At 24.0% G+C, this 26,197-nt stretch overlaps 1 protein-coding gene across 1 annotated transcript in view; it reads left to right on the forward strand.

Moving 5' to 3' along the window:
* The window catches only part of LOC129615441 (protein O-mannosyl-transferase TMTC2), a 94,226-nt gene that overhangs the window by 61,988 nt on the left and 6,041 nt on the right, over nucleotides 1-26,197 (forward strand). The window contains exons 4-6 of the mRNA XM_055530651.1: nucleotides 15,818-16,370; nucleotides 17,112-19,107; nucleotides 19,162-19,276. Coding sequence (XP_055386626.1) covers nucleotides 15,818-16,370; nucleotides 17,112-19,107; nucleotides 19,162-19,276 — 2,664 coding nt within the window. The remainder of the gene's footprint in view (nucleotides 1-15,817; nucleotides 16,371-17,111; nucleotides 19,108-19,161; nucleotides 19,277-26,197) is intronic.

Genomic DNA, 26,197 nt, shown 5'->3' on the forward strand with positions numbered 1-26,197 from the left:
TTTCTTCAAAACTCATTAAGAAAAAGAATAGATATTATTTAATAAGTGAAATTTTTTAAATAGTTTACTTATAATTTTTGGAATGACTTACTTATCAAGTATCTTGAAAATCAGTCAAACTTCTCATGAATTTTTCAATATAAAAAATAAGATCATAATCAACCGTTTTCAGGATAACTTGCCACCATTCATTGGATATGTTAAATGTGCATAATAAAATCATTAAATTTACTTAATAATCACATGACAAGTTACGTAATTACGTGCTGCTAATTCTGTTTTTGTTCAAAATAATTGGTTTTTTAAATATTAGTGTGAGGAACGGTTACATTATATTGCCCCATCATGCACTTCTAATTACAGAAACGAAAATTACATAAATTATTTGAGTTACAATATTATTACAATAAAAAAATAAATTAAGCGTGTCACAATTTTGTAATATTCTTTTTCTTTTAACTCATCAGAGTATAAAGAAATCATTGAATTGTATAGACTTATACATTATGCATTTGACTAGGAGCATTCACAATTTAAATGGACGGTTGGTTGAATCAACAAGAATGAATCTTTAACATTATTTCTGTCTTTAATAAACGTAAATTTTAAATTTGGGGACAAAATATTTTTAAAATGAAAATTGCATAGAAAACATAAAAAAAAACATCTCTTCAGGATGTACACTAAAAGAACAAGAAAAAGAGAAGAGAAAAACAAGAACACAATCGTAAGACACAATATTATAAAATAAAAAATAAGAAAAATAAAAAATAAAAAAAAAAACGAAAGAAAAGAATGAAATCAGAAAAAATCTTTCCTTTTTTTTTCTTCTTTTCTTTTCGGAAAATCCTTTTTCCGCAGAAAAGATAAACGCTTAAAAGCAACGTAAAACGAAAAATCAAATGACAAAGGATTCAGGATTTTTTTATTTATTTTTTGTTTTTTTTTCTTTCCAGAAAAAGGTTTGTATCGCATTTTGTTGTGTATCTTCTAAATTCAAAGAAAATATTAACAAAAAAAAGAAAAAAGAAAATTATACGTCTATCTCGGAATAAAATAAGAAAGAACAGAAAAAAAAAGATCCTTTCTATTGTTTAGCAAAAAAGAAGAAAAAATGTAAACAAAAAAATTTTTATTTTATACCAAAATGGAAGATAGAATGAAAAAAATGGAAAACAAAAATGCTTTCAAATGTTCTCTTATTTTCTATCTAAAAATATAAAATGTTTAAAAAATGTTTGTTGATTTTTTTTTGACAAACAATAGAAGAACGTATGTATGAGACATCAAGCATACAGGATAATAGAAAGATAGAAAAAAAATCTCTATTTTACTTAAAATATTTTTGTATTTCTTTTCTGGTTTTCTGTTTTTTGTCTAATTTTTTTTTATAGTATTTTGTTCTGGTCCTGTTTGATTCCTGGATATTTTATTATTCTTCAAACAAAAATGCATAAACGCTTAAACACAATCACAACATAACTATTGTATATACGATTATTTACTCTTCTCTATGGTTTTTAATATCCTTGATATTATTTTTGTGATTTTTTCATATAATATTGAAAAATAAAAATTCTCATTTTATTTTGTCGTCATGATTTCAATAAAAGAGAAACGTTTTCCTTTTCGTATAGTTTTTTTATTTTCTTGTTATTATAGTATTTTGTGGATGATGATTTACCGCGTATAACAAGGAAATTGAATACAAATAATAAAAAAAGGAAAAACTTGTCTTTAATATGAACCCATTTTATCAGGGTGAGATGATCATCTCTGAAATTTTTTAAAGAATACTTGAAATAGCACATATTATGGGTACACATTTTAAATGTGATTAGTGACTATAAAGTTCGATGAACCACTTAGATTTAAATTATATTTAAGTTTTTTACTTGGTAAGTAATGAAAATTTAATACAATGATGACAAAAAAGTATTCACAAAATTTTTCAGTCTTTATTTGAATTAAAAATTTAATTAATTCATGTTTGCAGAATTAAAGAAATACGATCTGTGCTACAAAATTTAATATTTTTGCTAAAAACATTTCATCTCAGTTTCTATTCACTTTCAAATCAGAATTCTCCGTTTTTCTAATAGATATTTCATTTTTCCAATAAGATTACTCATTTTTTCAATAGGATTCTCGCATTTTTTTTTCAAATTATCGACTGAACATTTTACCTTCCAAAACAAAAATGAATAAATTTTGTATGAAAAAAACGCGATACCCAATACGAAATAATTTTTCTCCACTTGAAAATTACATTATACAAATATAAGAAAGCCACTCACTTTCTTCTCACTTTGCGAGTAAAATAGCGAGATAGACGATCACGGCCTTAATTTTGTTAAGCAAATTTATAGTAAAAACTAAAATTATAGGGAAAGTATAATATGCAAATAAAAATGAATAAATCAAGCAAGGGTCGTTTATTTGATATTTTGACCGAATATTTGCCTATTTTAACACTGGAACAATGTTTTTAGGAACAAGAGACCTAAAATCGCCCCCAATTTTTGAATAGAAACTATATATCAAATTATAATATTTGAAATATATAGGTCCTAATAAAAAACCAACGTAACTTATAGCAGCTTTTTGTACAGTAAGAATACCAAGTGATTTAATTCCAAGTGGTTTAATTGGAAAAAAAACATGGGTTGCAGAGTTTATAGTTAAAAACATTCAACTTTCTTTTTACAGTATTAAAATTTAATTTGCAAAACCTTCTTCGTGAATAAAATATAACCTTCTTCTAAAATTAATCATTAATAATATTCTGATTTTGCCCCTTCAATACAAAATAATAGGAAGAGAATGTATAATTTGCTAGGAATGTGTCTCAGATTCAAATTTTTTTTTTCCAATTTTCCATAAAAATTCTTTCAAATAAAAGACGAATTGCCAAAGTTTTCAATCGTAATTTTTAAGAATGATTTTATTAACATACGCTCTCTTTATATAAATTAATTTTACAAAACCAAAATAAATAAACACAACAAAAAAAATAAAATATTTTTTTTTTATTTTCCACAAAATATCAACTACCTATACCACCCCCAATTGAATTGGACCACTTGTATGGAAAATTATAAACAAGTACTTTATTTTTCCAATTTATTCCGAAATTTTTTGTTTTTTTTTTGTTTATATTCGAAAATCTTTTATCCCTTATTTTCCTATATATTACATGAGAAATATATAAATAAATAAATAAATAAAGAAAATAAAAAAAAGAAAAACCAAGAAAAAACAAAGGAAAACCTTAAAGAATTCAGGTGAAAATTGTTAGTAAAAAGTTCAAATTGAAAATCAATAAGTGATTTTTCCATTTTTTTGTTAATAAAAGAATTTTTTTTGGAAAAAAGAACCTTCCCTCATATTTCATTTTTTTTTTTCATTTCAAGGTAGAACGAAAAAATCACAATTTTCTTTCAATTTTTTTTTTATTTTATTTTTGTTTACTCGTCAAAATAAAATTTTTAATGTATTTTAAGCTTTTATGATGAAATTACATAGTATACATATTATATAATATAATGTAAAGATATAAACATACATACATACATAATATGCTTAAAATATAATAATATGAGAATGGGTATTTGTATTTAATAAATGAATACACACAAATACATTAATACTATCATATTATATTGATCATGTTAGTGTAAATGTGTGTCACAATTATTAGGTTGGAGTGAAAGATGGATCAGGTGAAAAAACTGTGATATTTTGAAATGTCTCTTACAAGACTTACTTATCACTTACAAGACTGGCTTATCAATATCATAAACGAGTCAATCAATTAAACAAGTGATGGCAAATTGAATCCTAAATTCTGAACAAACTTTTTGATTGGACCTATATGTAAACATTCGGTAATAGAGTAACCAAATGCAAACGTACACGAAATGATCATAAATTCAATTAATTTTACGCACTTTTATAATTCTAGTTTCGAGATTTTTGCATTTTATTTCATATGAAAAGAGGTAAGTGGGCAAAGGGGTTAACTAACATTTTGACGAAAAACGAGCTTTTCGGATAGAACACCATTAAATTTCAAATATTTTCAACTGTGACTATTTTGATAGCTAGAAACTTAATAGAAGACGAGATTGACAGTACAAATAGGAGATAAGTAACATTTGTTAATGAAAAAATGTGTCACAATGCAAAGGTAAGTCAACCCCTTTGTCAACTTACCGCTTAAAATATTGAATTTAAAATTCTTGTATTATATCGATTAAATAAATAACAGGAATAAATGATGATTTTCGTTATAAAAATTATGCAAATAATTCTACTCGTAATAAGGTGTATTTTATTATAAGTATTTTATAATATTTTGTTCACACTCAGAACTCTTACATTTTTGTCCTTTCAAATTTACATAATCATAATATGATGGAACAGAATATTTTAAAAACTTAATTGAAAATTCATACAATTATTTTAAAATTTACTCACTTCAATATGCATTTCTGACTGGCATACTGTAATGTATTTTCTCTCACTGAGAGCTCATCGCATCCACTACAGTACATAAAATTTCATAAAAATTGCTTGTTCTGTGATAAAAACATAGTGTGGCCCTGTGTCACAATAACACAGTTTGGGCACTAAAACCTTAACGGTGCCTACATAATATGCAATTTAAACTATTTGTCTGTTGCATTCCACCTTAATAAAAAAATTAAATTTAATAACACAAAAAAAAAAAACGAAAAAAGACAACTTGTAGAGGGATATTAATGCGTGTAGGTATACACAGGTAAATTGCGTATATAAAAAGGAAGAAATAATGTTAACGGATGAATAAGAGTAATGGTAATATGACACACGTTTGGAAAAAGGGAGAAAATGAATCATTTTCCATTTTCTTTTTTATTTTCATTTTTTGTTCGGTTGTGTGGTTGTATTGATTTCATTTTTTTGGTAAATTTGCCTTCATTTTGTTTGTATTATGATAATATTATTTTTTTTTTATATTTTTTTTTTCATTTTTATCTATTCTAGGTTTTTCCAATTGGAATAACTTTTCCATATAAATATTTTTCAGGGTAATGATGAATATAATGTGTTTTTTTATATTTTTCTTTTTGTTTGTTGAATTTTCTTGTTGCGTTTGTTGGATATTCTTCTTTTCAGTATATTATGCCAACATTTTCATTTTCTTTTCACATTTTTATATATATTGAATTGCTAATTGGACCTGTTGGTTTTTTTCTCTCTCTCTCTCTCGTTTTTATATCAATAATATTGTTGTATTTTTGTTTGTATTATTATTATAAATTTATACAAAATTATGTAGATTTTCATCATAATACGTAATATTGTATGTTCATAATATGTTTGTATATATGTGTATATTGTAAACAGTAGTCCTATTATAATATAGTTTCGTTTATTTTTCTGAAAGTTTATTTAATGGAAAGAGAATATTGCGTGAAATCAATTGGGCAAACCTATTTAACACAATCGGAATATTAATCGTATATCCGTTATTCACATAGAATATCTAAAGGTTGGAAAAAAAAAGATATCCTTTTTTTTGTTTTTTTTGTGTTCTCTTGATGGAAAATAAAAATTCAAATTTTATTCGTGTTCTAAATAGATTATTTTCACTTTAACTGCTATTCATTCTTGTTTTTCAATATTTTCTATATTGTTTTTTTGTTATATATTTTTTTTATTAAAAAATGACTTGTAAAAATAATTTGTAATTTTTTTTTTAGTTTTATGATTTTCTATTTTTCTTTATTTAAGCAGACAATAGAAAAATTTATATTTATTTTATAAATTTATAAATTTAATATTTGTGTTATTAATTAAGGTGAATTTTGAAATATTGGGAACGCAACAAGTTTTCACCTATATTTACTTTTGTTCTCATGTTATTGATTTACATCATTTATTGATATTAAACGCCATAATAGTTTACATTTTATTTTTTTTAGACGATTTGAATAGAATTCACTAACTACATATTTGCATTTTGCAAACACGAAATATTAAGATTCGCGTAATTGAAATCAATAAATATAATTCTTTTAAATGAGGTGAAATATTTTAATAAAATTATGAAAATCTTCTAATCGTTTATCTCTTGAGAATGATTGTAGACTATTCCGCTACGCAAATATTTAAATTTATTTTAATAGATCCAAAAATTCCATAATTCATTAATGAGATAATATTGTTAAAAAATAATGAGAAAATATGAATATTTTGTGGGAATATTAAACTCTAAAATGTATAACACTTTTCACTAAGTATACTCCCAACTACACCAGTCAGTATACAAAGGTATTAATGCAGATTTATTCCGGTAAATGGCTAAAATTTTTGTATGGAAAATCAAAGTCATATTACCAATATATTGTTTAAATTTAAATTAGTTTTGGCTTCTGTATAACAAAATTTCTATATCAAACTGCCTCCAATTTGCAATCCAAACAGGACTGACTGTACGTTTAACTATGTTAGTAATTTTTTTATTCTACAAGTTGTCTAATGTCAAACTTCCCAACTGTTTTTAATATGCTTAGTTTTACATCAAATTTTACATATAATCGCAATAAATATCTTATATATCAGAGTTTTATGGCAATACCAGAATAATATTATTTGTACGATTTGCAGTCCTTAAAGTTTTAATCAATATTTCGGTCTATATGAATTTCAAAAATAAACTTTTTACAGCAGATAGAAAAATAACTATCAATTATAAGTAAATTAAAAATTTTACACAAGTATTTTGATTTCAATAAAAAATATTGATTAATTTCATTTAAAATTCATAAAATTTTCTCATAAAATTTGATTTTATATTTTTATGGAACACACTATATACGAGTACATACATATTTTAAAATAAGTTTAGAACACTTTTATAACGTTTTAAATACAAACATACATATTTTATTCGTAGAAAACACCACTTTCTTTCTTCTATATGGAAAAATTTATGTTTAATATTTCGTATGTCTTTATTATAATATGAATATGTATGTGTCGATATTGATATTCGTATTATGAAAAAGTTTAAGAAATAAAAACTCAAAATACGTGAGATGAGAAGTTAAAAAGAAATTTTTCGAAATTATTTTGTATTAGTTTCGATCTCATGTAGCTAGGAACCTAGTTAAAATTTTTATTTGTTATACCAACCTGGTGTACAAATATGTCAATAAATCTGTCCCATGTGATAAACATGATACATAAACGTTACCTATACAAATCTAATCGTGATAAATATATCCAATATATGGAAAACCCAATTCTATAAAATTTTATAATGAAGCAGCAATTAAAACAAGTCATTTGGATCAATGACACACGTACAGAAAAACAAATAACTAATTTTTAAACCGAAAATTGATTAAAATTTTTGATATCCATTTTTATTTTTTACAGAAGAAACAAATTAAGATAGAAAACATTTTAGGTCGAAAATCAATATTGTAAAAAAAGAGAAAGATGTTCGAATTCCAGTTCTTGCCATCCATGATTAATGAAATTTTATTCAACTAACCTTTGTCCCATTTTATTCAACCAGTTGAATTCCATCATAAAATATACTTGCATTTTAAAAAAATAAAGGCGTATATTGGTTTTTAAGAAGTACTAGATATACTGGGTTAAATCTATCAAATTTGAAATCCTATGTGAACATGAGAAAATATTCAAGTAAATTTGTTATTTATCATAAATTAAAATTGCATTTTTAAATATGAAGAAGATCTAACTAGAAATATAAAATATTAAAGCTACCTAAGAGAGAGACTGCTTCCGTGTGCCAGAGAAAGAAAAAGTGCTTACTAAACTATGCTATGAAGTTCGTCATATGGTTGTTGAAAAATGCTCTGTTATGTCTCACACATCAAAAATTGTATTGTCTGCCTTCAATAAACGCAGAAAAATAATTTATTTATTTTTTAACCTTACCTTTTAACTCGCTTGTAATAGACTTATACGCTGATATGTCAATTTATCACTACTGGGAACAACCCGCATTTGCTACTAATTGTGTTGAAATGTTTATGATTTGGCATTTTACACAAAAAATACTCTTTGAACACTATAACTTAAGCTCAAAATAATATCTATGGAAAAAAATTTTTTCGCCTAAGTTTTGATATAGGTTGTAAGAACATTAGATAGAAAATAAAAAATATTGTGTATTACATAATATTGTACAATAAAGGGAATAAAGATTTGGACGAAATCCTGCACAAATTATGGCATAATCACAGTACCGCATCAAATACCAAATTATTTTGTGCTACAATTCAAATCTAATTCGAACAAGACAGAAAATTACTATTTTTAATTATTGAAAATAAGGTTTAATAATTAAGTATTTTACAGTAAATGCGTAAAATATTATTTTATACGTATGTAACAAAAATGTGCTGTAAATATTTTGTTCATGGCAAAAATTTAATTAGAAAAAATGTTATAAAAAATTCATAATATAAAAAACTTTAAAAATTTAATTAAATTAAGTCCGAAACCAAAAATAATAGCTATAAAAAATAAACAATAAATTTTTGAAACAAAATATTTTGAAATTTTAATTATTTACTCTAAATTAATTTTATAATATTTTATTAAATTAATAATTAGTACCAAAAATCTATTTAAGCTACCAAATTTTATTAATAATTAATTTTAAAAATTATAGTATAATCCAAAAAAAGTTTAAATTAATAAAGTAAATTAATAAAATTGTGAAATAAATCTTAATAGATTATGTCAAACTTCATTCCAGTATTACAGGATTTGTAAAGTTTTCGACATGGGAACCACAACTTTGAAAAAACAATTTCTTTTGAAATCATTTATTAAAAACGCGTTAAACGTTAGTCAACCTTGGCTTGGATTTGCAATAAAAATATCTCGCTTTTCATAATAAATTGTTGTTGTTCTGCTCAATTTCTCTGAAGAGTCCTAATGTGTAAGATAAAAAAGGGCTGGTCATAATGAATTTGAAAAATTATGAAAAAATCGTTTTTCAACTTTGAGCCAGGTGCATTGGCTTTGTTTTAATAGATATAAATCGAAGGGAGGCTATTATTAAACTAAAATATTTGATGAAAATTATATTATGTTCAATATTTTTCAGCAGTTTTCCCAAAAAATTTTAAGAAAAAGTGCTCTGGAATCTAGAGTGTCAAAACTTCTATAGCCTTCAACACAGAGAACTGAAATTTCATATAAACTTATTATAACTTAAGTTAAATTTCATACTACAAACTTATTATCGTAGAAGAAAATTTTTAATTATGCCTCCCTCCCGTTATTTTCTTATAAGAAGGAGTGGAGAAGGAAATTATGTCTAACCTCCACTTCTTCTCGAGTTATTGCTGCTAGAATTTTGGCAAAATTGAATTAGGGAAAGCTAGCGGCAAATAGCATGCCATCAAAAATAATGAAATTATTTTTCTTAACTCACTCAATTAACTTTTAAATTCCAGTATTATGTTAACGACTCTTTCAATTTTATTTTTGCCTCATCCTAAGTATATGCAATTTTTCAATTATTTCAGTATATGAATGAAATTACCTTAAATAAGGTAAAAGCTGGTTTGTTTTTAACTAATACTATAGCTAGATATTATTTTCCCTTGTTGACAGAAAAAGTGCTACTTTACAAACCATCGGTTTGACTCAACTTTATTTAAATGAACTTATTATATTTTATGTAAAATCTACTTTAGGTATAAAATTAATTTCTAATATTCCATTCGATACAAAAATAAAATATTTTATACAACTTAATTGAAATACACGTAATTTAAAATCTAGGATAATCAAATAAATTTGTTATTTATTATAATTTGTCAACATAATATTTTTTTAATTGATTTAAATTGTTTTCAATATTATGTAGGACCAAAAAATAGCCCTTCAGTAATTTGAATATTTAAAAATAATTATACAATGCCCTTTGAAATTTTAATGTCATAATTTTATATAGCTAACTAGTATTCGATTTATTTAATTAAAATTAAAAATTACCCAAGTACATACCTTTTTATTGCACTGAGGTAATGAGCATATTAAGGTAACAAACTCTATAATTTTTTAAAAACCCCTCTCACCTATTATAAGTTTAATTTTTTATTTTAAAATTTTATTTATTTAATTTTTCTATTCAAAATCAAAATTTTAATATTTTAAAATAAATTTCAGTGTTGTCAATATTAAAAAATATTTATATAAAACGCATACACATACATGTACAATTGATTTTTATTTAAAAATTATAAAAATATTCAATAATATTTTCAAATTCAGATTTGAAATTTAAAAAATAAATTTATATATACAATATATACATCTTTATTAATTCAATGCAATGCGACACCCTATTGACATCTCATGTGCATAGACAAAATTTTATTTTGTGTTCGAATGCATTTTTACTATTGACACAATTATAAATTTTCCAAAATAAAATTTGAAAATTATTTTTTTTGTTTCAATTTTCTATACACATACAGACATATATATACATTTTCATAAAATAAAAATTCATTTAAAGAGAAAAATTTTAAAAATTTTCAAATTTAAGAGAAAAACTCGTATTTCCGTTTGTATATTTTTCAATAAAAAAATAAACAAATTAAAAATAAAATTTATTATATCATTTTTTAAGTAGAAATTTTTATTTACGATTTTCATTTAAATTTATTGTTACAAGGTGTGTAAATGAAAATTTATTGGACGAGTTCATTTATTAAAGAATTTGCAATTCTAGTGAAATTCCGATACTCGTGTATTTTAAAAAATTGACATGGCATTTGAGATATTTGAAAAAGATTTTTAGCGAGTAATAAGCTAACTGAGCTTTGACGTAAGACTTTGAAGATTTGATAATTTACAAACAATTTCTGTTAACAATATTCAGTATGCTATCAATAGAATTAATAAAATATTGGCCTAATATTGGGTCTAGTATTGGAAAATTTTCACAGAATTGAATCTGAAAAAGAGTAGCTGCATGGATCTTTCATGTTTACTTTAAATTTTGTAATTAAACTTCCTTAATTGAACTTGTATTTCATAAAAAAAAATCCTTAAATCATTAAAATTTAAATTTGATATTTTTCTCAACAAACCTATTATACATTAAAAGGGTCTTACATATTTGTATAAAAGATTGTTCTTATATTTTGTATAAATTTGCGTTTTTTTTTAAATCTTACTTTATGCATATTGTAAAATACATATACTCATACCTTGATAAGTATATTGCTATGTATATTTGATTTATATATATGTACTATAAGTAAATTGGTATTCAATTGATTTCTCTTTTATTATACAAACTGTTGGTCCTAATGATGAAGATACTAGTTATTATCAAAGTTTCTATTCAATACTCTTTTTATATCGTGCTTTTTTATCCATAAATGGTGTAGGTATATATGGAAATATTGATTTTTTTTCCTCTATATTTTTTAAAAATATTTATATTCGAATATACAAATATAAAACTAATAGATACATAAACTCACATACGTTCATGTAATACATATATTCATGTGCATAATAAAATACGTACGTACATACACACATACAAATGTTATTTTTTATATAATATCCCTACTACACATACATTCAAATCCAAATAGTAATGAATCTCAGCTAGTAAAAAGCAAACATTTGTTTATATTTATATTTTTCTCTAAATAGGGTGATTTTTGAAGTTATATGATAAATTAGCAATTTAGCAATTTTACACATATACGCTTATTTCAAATGTAATAGGGCCGATTACCTGTATACATTTAGAAGAAATTGAAGTAACTTTGATAAAACTCTTGTCTCGTCGGTGATGTTGAAGAAAATTCAGATGTTATTAATGCGATGATAGGTTAAAGGAAACTGATTTGAAGTTTTATGCAAACCAATCCCACATTTCGTTCAAATATTTCATAAAAATTTGAACAATAATTTTTTTAATATCTTCAAAAAAAACCTCATATAATATTATTTTGCTAAATTTTTAACATCCTGTATTTGAAATGAAAAAATAACAATAGTTTTCTGTACCCTATGATGTATAGATTATTATGTGAATTTAAACAGAAATATATACAAACATCTTAACATACATAAAAAAATCTATATTTTTAATCTTTCTTATCGGGATTTAACAAGGATGCCCTAATTTTACTATTACACAATATAATATCTATATATATATATATATATATATATATATATTATGTACATAATGCACAATCACATGTTCTCTATATAATTTTAGGAAGCCTGAGATTATTGCAAGCATGATATTTTTATTCAATTGATCCTGAGTTCTTTTATACATTTTTAATCTTCTATCGGTTTTAATGGATTTTATAGAACTCTTAAATTTTATTTTCTTTTTATATTTTCAATGTGATTTTTTTTTTAAATTGTATTGTTGTTTAATCTTTTTTTTTACCAGGAAAATGTAAAATATTCTTTGTTTGTATATATTTAAATCTTTGAAGTTGATTTAAAATAGTTTTAAAATCGTATATGCTTGCATAATGCATTTTTTTATATTTTCAATGCGAATTCACAAGAGTAATAAGGTTTTAACTTTCTATTTCTGTTTTTCTATTCTGTTTACATTTGGATATAAATTTTTTCCTCTAAGTGAAAATTTTTTTAGGTTTTTTTCCAATCAGGAGGTCTAAAATATACGATTAATATTTTGCTTTATGCAATTAAAAGTTAATAGTTTTATTTTACGTAAATATAAAATAATCAGGTTTTATTTACCGTAAAATTTACGTGAAATTATTGCAATTGAATCTTGGTACTATGTCAATATTTTATAAAATTCAATTAGATAGAAATTTTGGTAAAAAAATTCAGCTTACTCTGAAGTACAGCACGTTTAAATAGGCTGTTTTAGTAATATCAGTCGGTACAAACCGATTGAATTATACACTGCAACTTTTATTGTTGTAAAGCAATTACTCGCACCTATGTGAAACTAACCTATAGAAACTTTACAGATATGTCTCACCACGATATAATAACAAAATAAATTTTGTAGTCAATTGTACAGATTTCTGCATGGTTTTCATGAATATTTTTAAAAACAATGATCGAAACTTTACGGACTTACTGCTATTATCTGCTATATACAGGGTTATTCAAAAAGGTATACAACAACATATACCATTAGTTAAAGGATCGAAAATGGTTAAAATTTTTGTTCCGGTGCGAAATCTCAAGGGTTTCCGAGATACAGGGATTTTAAGGAATTTTCACGAAATTTCTACTTATCCCAGTTTTTTTGATTATAACTTCCGTTCCGAAAAAGATAGAGGTTTCAAATGAACAATAAAAAAAAAGATCTTCAAAACAGGCATTCATTAAAAATTTTTGCTATTTAAGAATAAAATGAAAACCTTTCTATTTATCCTTTTCTTTGGCTTAAGTCGCTTATTTTACGTTTTTATTTTCAAAGTGAAAAACACAAAAAAAACCTAAATATATGCAAAATTTTAAAACTTAAAAAAACTAAGAAGCTAAGATAATCAAAAGAATTACTTTGTAACTTTTAACATTTTTTTCTTTTTTTCAAAATTTTAACAAAAACTACGACAGTTGCTTATACCGCGACATTATTTTCATATTCGCTTCATTAATTTAAAAATTTCTTACAACAATTTCAAGTATTCAAAAGATTCTTGAAACAAATTAATTACTATTAAGCTTAAACTTAAAATTAAGTGAAATTACTTTTTGGCATAAAAAAAAGATTAAAACCTCTTTGATGTTATACAAGTTAAACAAATAGAGAAGAAAGACTTTTTAAATCGTAGAAAAAACAAAAAAAGTAACTACCATTTAGATTCATAACATTTGTTAAAAAGTTGTCTACTACACCTACTAAAAAAAAAATAGCATTTACCTAAACTATTTTCATTTTTTGTTCTGTTCCCAAAATCCAAGTTGTTAATGTTCCCATTCTAATTGTTAAGTAAAAAAATAATTAGTATAAAACTTGCAATTTATGAATTCTTCTAATTAAAATCTGCTACACATCCCTTATATCAAATCCTACATCAAAGAAAAAGGAAATTGCATAACTTTAAATACTTAAGTCTTTCACTGCTTTTATACTACTCTCTTTAATGTTGTATTTCGAAATTATTAGTTTTCAAAATCTAGAGTGTATCATCAGTTGAAATATCAGATTAATTTTGTATCCTTTGTTGATAAATTAATTTCAGCTTGTCATAATGCAAACGTTACTTGGTATCTTTGCGAAGTATTCAAAACTAATCGAAGTAAAATCTTATGCTTAAAATACAATTAAGGTGATTAGTCATCATTCCACTTCACAAATTAAATTTCTTATAAGTAGATACCATTATATAAAAAATTGAGCTGTTCAAAACTTATTTTAGCCAATTTTTAATTCAATTCGGTAAAAAATTTTTGTAGGCGTGTATATACAAATGACGAACAAAGTACACATATTACAGATTTTACAGACATCAGTATTGCCTATTAAATACCAATTAACTTTATAATATCAATAACTAGATATCGTGCTTTGATCAATCATCATTAATTTTTCAAAATTGATAATCCATCAGCTTAATTATTGTCTTCCCGATTTTATCCCCATGCACTTGTATGAAATCGTAAGAAAACAGTAAACGATTATGTAAAAATTTCAATTACTCTAGATTAATTCAATTAGCATTGGATTGTTCAATATGGAGCATGTACTAAATTTTTCTAAATTGGAACAACTTCTACTTTCAACAATGTTATACCATGAGTTTATTGCACTTAGTCTTCTTTTTTTTAGATTATTTTTTTCATAGACTTTTTATAATGATAGTAGATTTTTCATTTCATAAGAAAAATGTGAAAATAACGAAGACAAGAGTAATGTGAAAATCAAAAAAAAAACTTTTAATTCGCTTACATTTTCTAAATTATTTTTGCATCCAGAAAAAAAAACTTTGTCTTTACATGTTATTCTTCATTTGAAACTTAATTTCTACTTTATCAACACTAAGGCATTTAACAGAAAATAAAATTAAATATTGCATTTAGTTTCCTAAATCCATGATGTAAAATTTTTATTTGCAGAACATACTCAAAATTTGCTTCTTCATAACACTTACAATAGAGTATTAAATTAAAACAGCATTGACAAAGACAACGTTGAATTCTCTACTATTTGTAATATTTTTTCCAAAATTTGGAACAAACATAAAAGATAAACTTTAAATGTTGCAGTATTTTTTATTTGCGAATTCTTACTGCATAATACTCGTATTTTACTCAAGAAAATTACTAACTTTTTAACATACTAAATAACAGTATGAATGAAAAGCGAGCATTTTAATATCATTTCAAAAATTAATTCGAAATTTTGTGAATATTAGGAGTGAAAGCAAATTAATTTGAGAACTTTTTAAAGTTAAGCAACATTGCATCATTCAAATCCTGTTTTCACCAAAATTTTTTTTTAAATTAAGTGTTTGCTCTTGCTTGTTGTTGTTGCATCCTCTTGAGATTTAACGTTTGGTGGGAAAATGAATAGTAAAATTAAATGAAAAACTAATTTATTTTCTAGCTCTAAGATTTAATCCAAAAAAACATATTTTTAGAAATAATTATTTGTTTTATTTTAATCCTATTTTATAACCAGATCTTACCGTACACCAAACTATGAAAAATTCCCAAAAAAATAAATTTAAATTTTATTTATTTGATAAACAAAATATTTGAAAAATTTCTTATAAAAATAAATTTTTTTTACTTACAGGCGTGCAATTTTGGGTAATACAGATGTATCTGGAAAAACACCATGGCATCAAGCCTTTCAAAATGATTACTGGGGAACACCATTAAGTGATTCCGGTTCACATGGTTCATATCGACCATTATGTGTCCTTAGTTTTAAATTTAATTATCTTATGGGAGGTTATACACCATGGGGTTATCATTTAATAAATAATTTAATGCATTGCCTTGCAACTGGTTTAGTTGTTAAATTAGCAAGACATTTTTTATCATCAAATTATGGTGTATGGATAACTGGTACATTATTTGCTGCACATCCAATTCATACTGAAACTGTTGCTGGTATTGTTGGACGTGCTGATTTAGCTGCATGTATATTATATTTATTAACATATTTAACATTTTTAAAACATTTAATATGGCGTGAACGTAATGATAGTAGACAATGGTTTGCATTAAGTTTAACAATAATATTAGCTGTATGTGCATTATTATTTAAGGAGACAGCAATAAGTGCATTGATGATATGTGCAATATTTGATATTGCTAGAGGATGCTGTGGATTCAATGATAAGGTAAAATAATTTAAAATAATTTAATAATTTTTTACATATATATATATGTAAATATATTGAATTTAGAAATGATTAAATAGTTTTGAATTTGAGCAACCATTTTACATTCTATGACAGGTTCCAAGAATATAATCCTTATAAAATTTTAATAATAATCTGTGCAAAATTTTTACTTTTTAAACTCAATAATTTTAACTGAATCGGTCTTGTATAAAATGTCTATTTTAGTTTTACAAATGGAATTTGTAACTAATAATAATATATTAGTAAAAAACATGTATATGTATATATACATAAAAACGTCATAAATATTCATAAATAATAATATAAATTTTGCAAATTAAAATAATCACAAAAGAAAAATTTTAGCTGAATAATTTTATTTTAATTGAAAATTTCGTGTTAAATAATTGCTTTCATTGGTTTTAGAAACTTTTAAACAATAAAAAAAACTGATTGCTTCCAGCTATGAAAATATGTGTGAATTTTGTAATAATTTTAACCTACAGAAACATTAAACAAAAAATTTAATTTAATATTTCTGTAGGTTAAAAAATAGTGAAATTTTGAAACAATTTCATGTAAACAAGAAAACATAAGATAAAATTTTTAAATTTTAGTGGAGCAATTTATTTTTTATGAAAAGTTTTATAACTTTTATTAACGAATTTTTAAAAATAATTCGTGATATATTTTAAATTATTTAATTATGCTGTTAGTAAAACGCCATTCTTATTTCAGAATCGGTATCGTACACTTAGTATAATAACAGCATCTTTAGCAACTATTGTCTATATTCGTTTAACTACAATATCAAATGGACCACAATATTCATTTTCAACAGCTGATAATCCAATAGCTAAAACAAATTCTGTATGGACACGTTTCTTAACATTTCTTTATTTGCCAATATTTAATTTCAAATTATTATTATATCCGAATATATTAAGTTTTGATTGGGGTATGGATGCAATACCCAAAATTACAACAATATGGGATTCCAGGAATTTATTTAGTTTAAGTTTTTATACAATAATTGTAGTTATATTATGGAAATGTTTTCAAAATTTATTAGCGACAATGGGAACAAAAAATTTAGGAAAAAATTCTAGTAAAAGTTTAATTTTAATGAAAAAATCTTTAATGTCATCGTCATCAACAATATCTTCATCATCTTCAACATCTATATCATCATCATCATCATCATCAACATCAGGTACATTATTATTATCAAAAACATCGAAATCATCTTATTACTGTAATAATAATAATAAGAAATCAAATAAATATTATGGACAACAACAATTACAAAGCCAACATCAAATATTGTCTACAGAACAAAAATCACCGGAAATTATGGTACTTAGACAGCAAAATAATCATTATAATCAAAATGTTATTGAGCATAACGATCAACGAGAACAACAACATCAAAATCATTACCATCAAAATCAAATACAACAGAGAAAATCAAGAATAAAAAGAAAATATACAACACAAACAACAACAGCAACAGGAACAAATATCATAAATCAAAATGTTAATGTTTTAGCATCAATACCAAATTCTTTACTGTTGTCAAATACAAAAATTGGTGGAACAGCAGAAACAACAGCCCCCATAACAACCTTTCTAAATCATAATAACAATAATAACAACAACAATAATAATAACAATAACAATTGTAATCGAAATAAAAATATTGATTTTTTAATGTGCGGTACATGTAAACAAGATGTACGGCATACAAACTTTTGTCGCCAAATTAATAATAATAATAATGTAATGATGCCGGTACTTATAAATTCATTTACTATTGGAAGTCAAAAGACTCCTCATACATCATCATTAAATACAAATACAACAACATTTTATTCCAATGAAATAACATGTCGCTGTCATTCTAGTTCAAATTATTTAGAGCAAAAGACCAACCAAGAAATTGTACAAAATTGTTTTCGTAAAAGTTGTACGCCAATACCATTATCAGGCTCATCAAATGAAAATATAACAACAAATAGAACAATAAGATCAAGAACAACACCAACATCAACAATTAATAACAGTTTAGAAAATGTATCATCTTCAGCTGTTTCTGTTGTTGCTGCAGCTGTAAGATCAAAACTTGATAAACATCGTGATGATATGAATAATAATCCATGTCGATTAACACCACGTAGCAGTCGTAGCAGTAGTAGCTGTAGTAATAGTACTACAAGTAGTAATACATCAAATAGCAGTTGTAGTAGTACAATTAGTTCATGTAGCAGTTGTACTAGTTTTTTTATAAATGATACAGATATTTTTAATACAACAACAGCATATTTATCAAATTATATTAAAGCGTTAACAAAATATATTAATTTAACGCCATCTAATAGCTTACTATTAGAATCAAAAATTTCACAACAAAATATCAATAGTATTATAATAATAATGTCAATAGCTTTTTTAACGCTTCCATTTCTACCAGCAACAAATTTATTTTTTTATGTTGGTTTTGTTGTTGCTGAACGTCTTCTATATTTACCTAGTGTTGGTTATTGTTTACTAGTTGGTTTTGGTGTTAGTAAACTAATGGAATTAATTGTAGATAATTGTAGAAAGAAATTAATTGCTATACTATGTATGGTAATGGTATTGAGTGCACTTAGTATAAGAACATGGAATAGAAATTATGATTGGCATGATGAAGAAAGTTTATATAGGAGTGCAATAAGGGTTAATCCACCAAAAGGTAAAAGAATTGGTATTCAATAAAATTAAAAATTTTACAATTTTATTTTAACAGCTCTAGGAAATTTAGGAAGTGTCCTTAGTTCACAGGGAAGATATGCTGAAGCTGAAGAAGTATTGTTAGAAGCACTTAAACATAGACCAAATATGGCTGATGTACATTTCAATTTGTAAGTAAATTTAATTTTATCAATGAAATTATTAAGTAATCGGAGCGAATATTTAAAACTATAATCAGATTTTTATTTTTAAATATTTTACTTAAAAAAAATATTTTTTTTAATGTTAAAAGGGGTTGGTTTTGAAAAACTTCCTCTCTACTTTTTCCTTTAATTTATACTTTGAAGTTATACTCTAAAACAAATTTTTCCTACTACTGTAGCGGATAACTTAGTTTTTAAATATAGAAAATTTTAAAAATTTTCTTATAAATAAATTCCTACTTTCAGAAAATAAAAATTTCTTTTACATTCGAAAATACAATTTTTCCACATTATTACATTATTTTTTTTGAGTGTACATTATTATTAATTTATTAAAAGGTCAAATAGTTCTTAACTGGAAATAATACTATTAATGACAGCCCCTGTATGTATGCAATTTTCTAAAATATATTTTTTTCGAATTAAAATGGCTTTTGTTTTTAATATGAAAATTATATTTAAATGCATTCTTATCCTTTTTACAAATGCATTCAAAAATTTACGATTTCCTACGCGCAATATAACAACTTACTTTTATATAATATATATTTGTAGCACTTAACTTTTTTTTAGGTCAATAGATTCCTTTTTATTTTCCCATTATTCATTATTATAATTGCACACATAATATGCATATAATCATAAATTTTAAATATATTTTAATATTATATAATTTCGCTTCAAAGTAATAATAATGCTTCTTTAATAATCTCGTTACACTTCTATATAACATTATTATATATATAAATTAAATTGTATTCGCCAAGTACAATATTTCTTAAATTCTATACTAGTGCCCTTTAATAAGAGCAGAAAAAAAAGAGCAACTGAGAAATAAAATCACGTTCTTAATTTTTATTTTTCTTTTCATTCTTTCTTATGTTAAAAACAGAATAGATTTCAGTTTTCTATAGAACGAAATAGGTGTATTAAAGCACCCGATTCTACGATTATTAATTTATATACATACTTATGTACATACATATAATTATTGTAAATATCAATATGTGTATAAAATTTTTCACCTACTCTTGATTTTATAATATGTTTATACTTATAAATATAAAATGCACGTACTAAAATCAAACAAAATTTACGACCTAAAGCAACAAAAACAGAAGAAAACACCGAGAACACGTGATATATAAATAAAGCAGTTATAAATTCAGTGAACATACAACCGATAACATATGCATAAATTATATTAAGAGTAAAGATTAATACACTATGTACTCTTATATACGCAAAGATATTTGTACGTGAACACAAATATTATGTATTTACATATCACTATTATGAAATAATCCTTAAGGATTTGTTTTTAGAAACAAGGTGTTTGTGTTGCCTTAATCGAAAATTTTATAGGTGCAATATGTTACTCATATATACATCATAATATGTTATACTTACATAAATGTATATATACAATGAATATATAATATACAAAATGTGCATATGTTTACGCCGATAATCTTATAATTTCAACCGTACGTGAGCTCTATTCTTACACATACATACCTACGAATTCTTTATACAAAATTTTCTCGTTAAGCTGTTATATCACCTTTAAAAAGGCTGTCATTTAACATACATAGAAACTTATGAATGTAAAAAAAAAACGAAAATAAAAAAGAAAAGTTGCTTTTTTTTTACATTACATAAAGATCATAAAAAAGGAATATAAAGAACAAAATCAGAATTGTAAGGAAAATAAAAACAAAAGCGGATGAAAGAACAAAAAAAGGATTTATATAGGCTGAATCTCGTTTTGTTCATTTTACCGTTCATTTAGGGCGACAAATAAAAACTTTTTATATTTTATTTCTTCTTGCTTCTTTCTCTCTTTTCATTGCGATTACTTTGGTCTATATATATTCCTTAATTACATAGATATAAATGTAACGTATATGCTTTGTATGCTTTTTAAGAGTTTTTACTATATTTAATCCTTTCGAAAAATATTTTTATGTTAACATGGTAACATAAAAGTAGGTACGTGATGTCTCTTTAGCACATTTATGTTAGTTCCATTTTTTAAACCAACATCATAAAAAAAAATTTTAAAATAATAATTTTTCCCATATATTCATTTTAATAGTTTTTATAATCTATTTTTTTAATGTTAAGAATTATAAAGGAAGAGAGAAATTTTAAAATTGTGTTAAAATTGAATAGTTTCAAACTTTAAGGTTAATATTTTTTAAAACCGTAACAGCTAAAACTGTTTCGAATATAGTTATTATTTATGTTTTTAATGTTATCATTCAAAATCTACATATGTAATTGAGTGCTTTATACCTCAAATCTAATTATTTTGTTAATGAGCCAAAATTTCCCTATACGGCAAAATTTATTATAATATAACTGCAAAAACTACCATGATTTTCCAATTTTTCACCTGAATATCAATAAAATTTTTCATAAGTTTTAATATTATTTAAATTCTTTCCGAAATAGTTTCAATCTATCCGAAATTCTTCTATTCGAATGAATTTGAATTTCTATCATTTACAATATGACACAAAAATTATATTGCACATTCTTAACGCGAAAAATATAACAAATAAGTTGTAGATTCAATATTTTAAAAAAATAAAAATTAATTATAAAACTTAGGCGTAACATTGGGTACTATAAACAAAAATAAAATGCAGTAACTAAAATCTTCTCTCTTGCTGAGCACAATAAATTTTGTATGCGAACACAGCGGAAATGCTTTTGAAATCATCGATAATAAAAAAAAAATTCAAAAAATAAAAATAACTAAAGATAAAATAAAAAATTTTTTTCTAATTTTCTATTGTATGTGTATGTATGTGAGTATAAAAGATCTAAAGGACAAATATAAATAAAATTATTTAGGGCACAATTCATATATACGCACACACATTTACTTAAAACTCATCCTTTATATACTGGATTATAGACATGGTGCCTACATTATTCTTACAATATAATAATGACAACAAGAAAATGTTCCAATTTCTATTCTCGTTTTATCTCTCTCTTTCAGTGTCTTTTTCTGTTTTATTTTTTTTTATTGTAATTTGCGTTCATACAACGTAAATATTTTTTCCTTTTTTAATAAATTTCTCCTGTTTTTCTTCATATTATACCCGCTTTGAAATTTTCCTTTTATATTCTACATCACTGTTATAATATTACATTTTATATTATAGACAGATCCGATGATGCTGAATCGTATTATAAAAGATTTAAGACTCTGCTTTTTGTTCTGCTTTTGTTTATTTGTTCTATTTTTTGATTTTGTTTTATAAAGTTATCTAAATTTGTTTTTTATATTGTTGAAACGGCCCAAAAGATTATGTGTACTATATTCGTTTACGATATCCACGTATACATTCTCCTAAAAGTGTACTATAAATATAAAATTTCATAATTTATGTAATGTGTATTGAAAAAATTTTACTTATTAAATCAGTGTTTTCTTTACTCCTTTTTTTTTGTTTTTCTGGTTTTCGTTTTTTTGCAATATTTTGGAGGTTTTATTACCAGGAGAACATAAATTTAGTCCTCGATTGTTTCTTACATATATTTTTTTGTATATTTTTGTATAAAAATAATAATATACTTTTTAAATGTTTGTGTAAGAAATATTTTCTCGTACCATATTAATTTTGTATAGATAAAAAATAAACATACAAACGTAAAATAAATGTGAAATTGTTATTAAAAATTATGACTTGTCTAGGTGTTATAAATTTTATTAGGTGTTATTGCTAAATTTTTGTTTCCTCTGTATAGGGTATGCATATATGTACATACTTTATTCTATCGTTGCTTTATAAAAAAAAAAATTTATTACCCGCTTGTAGAGTAAATTACGGATGAAAAATTGATCATTTCATTTGAATAAAATTTATTTCGGATATCGGTTTAAAGTTAAAGGATAATGAAATTTTGGTTGATTTAAAATAATAAAGTAAAATCTGTATTATATGTAGCTTTAGATAGCTATAATATGTGATTATAAATTTATATATTATATAATATTCTGTTCAATTTCGATGTTGGAATCAAAACAAATTTTAATGAATGTGAGTTGGTAAAGCTTTCAATTTTATATTTTCTCTTTACGATTTGTTTCCGCTTGTAAAAGAGTAACAACTTGTAAAATAATTTCAACATTTTTATTTTATCTTATATAATTTATATTTATAACACTTAATTACAATGATATTTAGAAAAGTATTTTATGACTTTCTATAAAATTTTTGTCTCACAAGACACCTTAAGTCTAAGAGAATTTTTACTTAGATGTGAATGGCATGAAAACTTATCATTAGAAATATTGTTCTCTTATTACCCAAAAATTTCTCATAAACATTGAGAAATTTCAAACCAATAAATTTTCAAAAGTTTATGTTGCTTAATGATTGAATTGTATTAAGTTGGTTTAAGCAATGTAGGATATAATTTTTGAATAAAAATAAAATTTTTTTCAATATTCCTGCTTTTATAGAACTTTAAACATAAAAATTTCGAAGGCTGATTCAAAATCATTTTGCAATAATCTCAAAATCCTATTCAAAGAGTTATTGTTATTTCTTAATGTTGCTTATAATTAAATAGGGCGAGAGCAATGAACCATTGTAGAGGGAAAGAATACTAAAAGAATTGAAATTTTTTAACAAAATTTAAATTTAGAAGTTTTTTAATATAAGGTACAAAATATATAATTAGTATTATAAAACAGCGTGGGTAATAATTTTTGTCATTAAAATTAAAACTAGGGCTCAGACAGATATGCAATTTTCAATTTTGCAATTACTGCTTTATTTAACCAACTAAACTATTGCGTCAATTCAAATTGAAAGTATTAAGCAAAAATTGCCATAAGTTTGTTAAAATAATACAAACTGTTTAATTGCTTAATTGAATGTGATCTTACAGTTGTATAAACCTATAGAATACATATAAGCCATCAAATAATTGCAAAATTAGAAATTGCTTGTCTATATTTAAACGCCTAATTGACAAAAACTAAATTTAAGCAATTTAAAAAGAAAAACGTTTCCATAAGAAAATTTTTTATATTTTCATTTTAATTGAGAGCTTTCTTTTAAAGAAAGTTTTTTAATGGTTTGTGAGACAATTTTTATTAAAAAATTTATCACTTCATACAAAAAGTAAGACGTTCTTTTAAGGTTTTAAAAGAATTTAATTTTGAATAATTTTAAGAAAATAGAAAAATTAAATTGTAAAGAATTTAATTATATTATTTTTCTTAATTATTTATCCAGGGAAATTATAAATACAACTCTCTTGAACTATACTTTATAAAACAAAAGTAATTAACAGCTTGGTAACCAAAGTCTCCACAACAATTTTTAGTTTTACAATGTCTTAAATAAACAAAAAAATTTTTAATTATTACAAGATTGCAGACTTTATTTTACTCTCATTTTTGTAAATTTAAAAATTTTATTTTAAAAAGGTTTTTCTAGAAAATTTTATATTTTTAAAATTTTCCAAAGAAATTCTTAAAATATTTTCTCTCTTATTTTCATTTTAATTAATTTCACTTAATTACAAGAAAATTTCTTCACTTTCCATTTAAAAAATGTCTTTATAAAAAAAATAAGAAACTTTTTTACATTTGTACTTTAAACTTTGTTTTAAAGAAGGTTTCATTGAAATTTAACCTCTCATGCACAGAAGTTTTTCATAGCATAGAACTTGTATTAGAATGGTCGAATATTAAATAGAAAAAGTACAGGAATTGAGAAATTTTTAAATTTCTTTATTTTAAAGATTTTTATTCGAATTTTTGTTTTTGTATTATTTTGTTTATAGAAGAAAAAATTTAGAAAAATAGAAGAAAAAAAATTTTTATTCACTCTCCGTTAAAATATCGTTAATACTTCCTTAAAGTAAAATAATAAAGAAGAAACAAAATTCCCAAATAAAACAAAAGAAAGATTTAATTTTTTTTGTTACACTTCTATAGCATTAATGTCCGCGTATCCTTTTTTTTTGCTGTTTCTTTTCATGTTACACTAATTCATATAACAAATAGCTCAATTCCCACAAAAAATTAACTTTCTTGATCTCTACGCTAATAAGTAAGAAAGAAAAAGATTAAGAAGCACAATTTGATGAACTTTTAAAAGGACTAGGCAAGAAAAAATTTATACTATAAAGCTACGACTAGCTTTTTATTTTCAGTATCCTTCGGAAAACTCATTTCTTTCCCACACTTTCTGTATTTCCTCATTCACCTTTTATTCTATACCATATTCTTAATTTTTCGTCTAGTTTTACTAGAATTTTTTATAATTTTTATTCCTCTTTGTTTTGTATTTTTCTATAGTAGATTGTGTTATCATAAGGCTAGATGTTCGTTTTTTAGTTGAATAGATTTTTTCTCGTACAATTTTGAATGTTCGTCATTTTGCAACAATGTTCAATTTTTTTTAAAATCAATTTGTTCGCCAAATGCGCTTGTTCGCCAAATGCGCACGTTGTCTTAGAGCATAAGCTAAGACAATTTGGTTTTAGGAACCCACTATTGGGATGGTTAAAATCTTACTTCACTGAAAGGACCCAATTTGTCAGGTTCCAGGGTGTTAAGTCGAAACCTATCCATGTCTACTCTGGAGTTCCCCAAGGAAGTCATTTAGGCCCTATTCTTTTCAATATCTTCATTTCTGACCTCTCTCAGTGTTTGGCGGGTGTTCCGCATCTGATTTATGCTGATGATCTGAAAATGTATCATATTGTAAGGGATATTTCTGACACTAATTATCTCCAATTAAAGTTAGAACATCTAAATTCTTGGTGCGAGACTAATAAATTAGAACTTAACGTTAAAAAATGTTATGTTATTAGTTTTTCACGTAAGCGTTCAAACCTCTTTCAAGAATA

Source organism: Condylostylus longicornis, unplaced genomic scaffold, assembly GCF_029603195.1.
Source record: "Condylostylus longicornis isolate FDR11 unplaced genomic scaffold, ASM2960319v2 ptg000135l, whole genome shotgun sequence".
NCBI classification, from domain to species: Eukaryota; Metazoa; Arthropoda; class Insecta; order Diptera; family Dolichopodidae; genus Condylostylus; species Condylostylus longicornis.